The following is a 6,000-nucleotide window of genomic DNA, read 5'->3' as shown; positions in this document are numbered from 1 at the left end:
TCAGTTATTATGCTCCAAATATCTGGAACAAACTCCCAGAAACCTGCAGGTCCGCTGCAACTCTTACTACTTTTAAATCCAGGCTGAAGACTTTTCTTTTTGTCGCTGCTTTTAATTGAACTATTCATATCTTAAACTGCACTGTAACTTTTATCCATGTACTTTTTCTTTTAATGTTTAATTGAACTATTTATATTTTAGACTGCACTGTAACTTTTATCCATGTATTTTTCCTTTTAATGTTTATTTGTATTAGCTTTTCTTTTTTAATGCTTAATGTCTTTCATTTTTTGTAAAGCACTTTGAATTGCCTTGTGTTGAAAAGTGCTATATAAATAAACTTGCCTTGCCTTGCCTTGCCTTGTTAAACTGTTTAAGATTTTTGGATAGGAAAAGCTTGAAAATATTCTTTGGATTCACAATTTTTTCAAGAGTCCTACTAAGATGCCCTCAAGAATCGTGAATGCATATTAAACTTTATGTTTTTTTGGTGTTAGTGTCTGTTGCCAATTCTTCCATTTCTAAAAATAAAATAAAACAAGTGTTATAATAATACAAATAATACAAATAATATTACATACAATAATAATATATATTTGTCAGTATGTAAAGTAATGTGTTTTTTATTTTCTAAAATGTAGAGGGACTCTACTGAAAACTAGAAGTACCGGAGTGTAGAAATACTCTGTTATAAGTAAAAGTCCTGCAATCAAAACGTTACTCAAGTAAAAGTAGAAAAGTATTGGCATCAAAATACACTTAGTGTACCAAAAGTAAAAGTACTTATTGTGCAGTTACTTTAATTGTAGGCCTAATTACTTTGAATACTGCAGCTTGTGAATTTTACTCCAGGTATAACTAAAGTATTTTTAAAGCGTTGATTATATTTCACATCAATAAACTAAATCTGGAAAGTAACTAGTTAAGTTATTAAATGAATGAATCGGAGTAAAAGTACACAATTTACCTCAGCATTGTAGTGGGGTAGAAGAACAAAGTAACGAAACATTGAAATACTCAAGTAAAGTAAAGGTCTCTTAAAATGTTACCTAAGTACAGTACTTGAGTACTTTACAACACTGCTAAAACTTTGAAATGCTGTTAAAAAATAAAATAATGGCATTTATATTTGGTGAACCATGTGGTCTTTGCATCACAGCTGGAGGCCCACAGTGCCGCTCAGAGGTGACAGACGGTACCGCGCCAGTGACGCAGCTCTCCGTAGCGGCGACGTAAACACGTGCACATCGCTGCTTCTAGGTTACCGTTTTTCTCATTGCACCGTCAGGCTCGCGCTCCAGCATCACTTCCTGACAACAGCAGCGATGGCGGAGCCCGCAGCATCGGATGCGGTGGCCACAGCAGCCTCCACGACCTCGGGCCTCTCCCCGGCAGCCAGCCCGGGATCAGAGCCTCCCTCCCTGGCTCTGTCTCCCACGGCGGACGGCTCCCAGCGGCTGCTCTTCTCCCACGACCTGGTCACTGGGCGGTATCGCGGCTCTGTCCGTTTCGGCCTCGTACGGATGATCCACGGTGAGGAGGAATTTAACTCAGACTCGGACCTCGATGACGATGGCGGCGGCGGTGGTGGAGGAGGAGGTGGAGAAGGAGTCCCCGGTGGGTCGGACACTGAGAGCGCTGTGGACATCCCGAGTCGGCCTCTGTGTCGGGGATTTGTCCGCGTCCAGTGGTACCCTGAAGGAGGAAAGCAGGACATCAAGGAGACAAAGGTACCACACACTGGCTAATGTGTTTACCCTGACTCCCGGTTATTCCCGGAGCATGACAAGTGTTTTTGAACTGTATGATGTTTTTTGTTGACGACATGTCAGGGTTAAGGTTAACTTAATCTGCTTTAAACGCATAAACTCGCTTGCTAGCTCACTAGCGTGCTAGCTAGCAGTGTAGCTCATAGCCTCATGTCTTTCAGCTGGTGCTGGCAGGCTAAACAGGGTTGTTGTTCCAAATATCTGAGACCACACAGTAATGCATTAAATAACCACTGGCCAGGTAGCATCTATCTGTCTGTCAGTCAAGTGTCACTACAGGTTTCAGCAGGTGCAGCACTCTGCTACTGTAGCAACCCTACACCCATCGATTAGCTCATCTATGACTCCGTGTAGCTCCTCATCTGGGTGTGACTTGGCCTGAGACCAAGCATTGTCAAACATTAGCTTATATGTGATATGATGTACACAACATCTTAGTTCCTCAACATATACGTGCATCCCATTTGAAACCAGTCCTACTTGTCATCTTCAGTGACAACACAAATTAATAGAAATAAGATCTTCACTGATGTTCTGTCAGTGTTACCAGTAATGTCCACAGTTTTACGTCTAAAATAAGTCCTAATGTATTCATTTTTTATAATCTCTAGGGCTGCAACTTCTTATGTGTGCATTAAATAATCTGCATCTTATTTTATTGACTAGTTGTTTGGTTTTGGTATGTAAGATCAAATCAAGTTTTATTTATATATCACATTTATAAATGATTTTTGGTCGAGCCAAAGTGCTGTACATATAATAAAAATACCCTACAGTAGAGACACTTTACAGCAAATACAACAGCACAGATTGTTCAGAATATCAGTATGAGAAAAACGACACCCTCTATCCTTAGACCCTCACATCGTACAAGGAAAAACTTCCAGAGAAAACCCACAGTTTAAGGGGGGGGAAATGGGAGAAACCTCAGGGAGAGCAACTGAGGAGGGATCCCTCTCCCAGGACGTACAGACGTGCAATAGATGCTGTGTGTAAATCGAAGAGATAATACATTTTACAGCATATAGACCGAATGTTAGGAAATGCATGTGTCTGTAATAAGAAGATGAATCCACGAGGATGTCAGCTACAATCCTGTGGAAGCCATCAGGAAGCAGCATGACGAGACCCAAGGCAGGACCGCAGAGACAGGTTCAGCCACGACCCGAAGTCCACGACTTAATCCAGAAATCAGGATAGAGGATCAACAAACAATCCTAAATTAAAATGTATTCATTTACTGTAATGGCAGACAAACAAAACCACCAAGTATTCTAATTTGAGTATATCATGAAGTGAATTATTTTGGCACATATTCATGAACAATTGCAGGTGATTATGGCGGTATAGGTTGGCTAGCCTGCTCACAGGGCAAATAATTAAAAAGTTAAACCAAAAGCCCCTTGAATCTGGACTAATAGACATAATGTTAAAATACCCGTTCAGTGTTTTACTGTGTTATGGAAATGCTTCTTGGATCTGTTTTCATCCTATAAATCATGTATCACTTAATTTGATTAACACACACATTGTTGAAAATTAGATTTTAGTCAATCCTCCTACACAACATACATCAATATTGAGTGTATGAGAGGCAGTGTCAAGATGGTAAAGACTGGTAAAAGACACCATCTAGATTCTACATCAATGGACACCACACCCTGAGTTATACTTGTTTTTAATTACATAAACAAATAATGAATGCATTTGTAATCAGTTAAAAGGTGTGGGAAATCTGCTGTCATCTATATTATCCAGGGCTTCTCTAGATTTCTCCTGGGCTTTGTGAAGAAGGGTCACCACCAGGTTTAAAAGAGGACTGCTCTGGAAAAAGCTCATGAAAGCATGTTTTAGAGACACAGGACGAGACCAGAAGGAGCCTATTTTAGGTCCCACTGTTGCCCTGCTTTGTGTTTTGTGCTAAATGAGTAAAGTTCTGGTGTCTCTGTCACAACACAAGCTCTGTTCAACAATGACACAGATGTTTACACACCTCATGGACTGTTATGCTGTGTCATTACGAGGCAGTGTCCTCTAAGGATCTAGTGCAAGCTAGTGTGCTCATGTATGGATTTCATTCTGTAGTACTCTTGTTTATGTTTTATGTGGCTTTGTTGTGGGTTGTTTGACATCTCATTTGCTTATCTGCGTTCGCCACATGCCGTCTCAGTAGGCTCCGTCCTTGTTGCATATATCCTGAGTGTGGTGAAGAATAATCAATAATTCATGATTACTTCCTGCAGTATGCAAAGTTGAATATCTTTAAGATTATGTTTCTACAAAATGTAGACTTATATGTATTCTGCACGAGGATCCTCAGTTGTCTCTCTGGAGAAATCTATGGAGGCGAATCGATGCTTCAATCTGAAGCTCGTGTTGGAGTTTCTCCTGTAATAAAACCAGCATTTTCACAGCAGAGCTAGGATTTTGATAGTTTTGAGCATATCATCAGGAATTAGGTGCAACTATAAATAATCCAAATATCTTAATGTGTTCTTTGTTGCTTCACTTGTTTGTTATGTGTTATGTGTAACGTTGCTGCCTTCTTGGCCAGGTCAGCATGGCAAATGAGATTCTATCTCAATGCTTTTATCTGGTTAAATAAAGGTTAAATAAAAAAATAAAATATGTGAATTTACACAGTGCCTTTTTGCATTTAAAAAATAATAACCTTGATTGTGTGCACTTGATTTTCTAGAAGTGGCTAGAGAATAAAAAGAGTAGCATAATGAGGATGTGTCGGCATGTTGCTGAGACGAGCTGATGTGTCCAACTGAAGCTGATAAAAAAGTGTTTTTGCAGACTCTAAAAACACAAATGTTAGTTCATCACTCAAAACAAAACAGTGCGTCCCCTCCCCCTTTAGAGAGTGGGTGGGGGGCAGCTCTAGCAGACGGGAACATGACAGAATCATTTACACTGCCTGCAAGGCAAAGTGATAGCATAGAGCACTGGTTTCCCCAATTAAACAAAAAACGTACTGCTACCACTATCCTTTCGGAAGCAAGAATGAGAGGTCATGGACACGACCTGTCATGTTACATTTTTTATACATTTCCACTGTAAATGAAGACTGTCGGTTCAGTTTTGCATTTGAACTCAAACCAGGACTGTCAGAAGCTACATTTCCATTGACTTAGAGAATCTGAGCCAGTATCACTGAATATTATAACCATTTATCTCTTAGTTTCATATGTACTTAGCAGAGTGATTCCCTTTTCTCTTTCTCCGCCCAGTTTACTTGCACTCTATGGATTATTGTCCTATATTGGATGGTGTAGTTATCGTTTGCTCACTGGATAACTGTCACCTCAAGTGATTTACCTACGATATACTTTAACCTTGTGGGGCAAGGGCAGACAAGACAAGGAGATCAATTCATCTGAACCCCTTTTGCATTTTAATTGCAAGCTACAGTAATTACTACATAATCCAGTTAGGAAAAATTACACTCTGTGCTTCATCAGCAGCTTAGTACTTTTACTGTGGATTGAAATGGTTATCTCACTGATTTGACACTTTTAATTACAACGGGCAGGTTACTAGAAGACCCCTAACTGTTTTCCACTCCACACCAACCCTAGTTACACCTTGCACTACATGGCCAAGAGTGAAGTGATGCATTAAGCTGGGACATACTTGACTTTTTGATGCAGAGAAATTCCTAAAAGTTAGGAATAATTCAAACATTGAGTGAGTGCATAGACTATACGCCAACATGACATTTAGCAGCAAGTTTTGAGGAACTGCATCTTCACATTGTGGCTTTGTGTGTTGGGATGTATGCTTCTCTCAGTGTAGGTAGTAAGAGGTGAGAGTTTTTTAACACGTGGCCTGTGTAGTAAAGGATTTTCTTTAATTCTGTGGTTACAATGGCACTAGATTAGATATTCTTTTGCCCCCCATTGGTGATTTTGATGCTTAGGATTCATTTTGAGTAGGTTCTTGTAGGTAGTAATTTTGTTATACATTTTTAACCAGTATAATGTTTTGAAAATTCTAAAACGAATGTGGATTGTAGAAAAACTCTTTGACTTCACCGCCTGCTTTGTACCGCCACAGTCCTGTCGGCACGCAGAGCCCTGTTGATTCCGCACAACCTTGACATGTCTACGAGGACAGAAGTGCATTGCAGCAGCCGGTATCTCGTATGGGATGCCCGGCCGAACAGTAACCCACGGGATTTGTCAGATGTCCCGGAATCCATCAGTCATTTGGAAACTAAAACACT

General features: G+C 40.0%; 1 protein-coding gene across 1 annotated transcript in view; it reads left to right on the top strand.

The window, feature by feature from the left end:
• The first annotated feature begins 1,218 nt into the window (after positions 1 to 1,218).
• Positions 1,219 to 6,000, top strand: part of ube2o (ubiquitin-conjugating enzyme E2O) — a 35,761-nt gene continuing 30,979 nt past the window's right edge. Inside the window, exon 1 of the mRNA XM_034083554.2 lies at positions 1,219 to 1,730. Within this exon, the coding sequence (XP_033939445.1) occupies positions 1,326 to 1,730 (405 nt within the window). The 5' untranslated portion in view covers positions 1,219 to 1,325. The remainder of the gene's footprint in view (positions 1,731 to 6,000) is intronic.

This window comes from Pseudochaenichthys georgianus, chromosome 1, assembly GCF_902827115.2.
Source record: "Pseudochaenichthys georgianus chromosome 1, fPseGeo1.2, whole genome shotgun sequence".
NCBI classification, from domain to species: domain Eukaryota; kingdom Metazoa; phylum Chordata; class Actinopteri; order Perciformes; family Channichthyidae; genus Pseudochaenichthys; species Pseudochaenichthys georgianus.
Note: the sequence above shows the minus strand (reverse complement) of the source record. Positions and strands in the feature narration are given on the sequence as shown.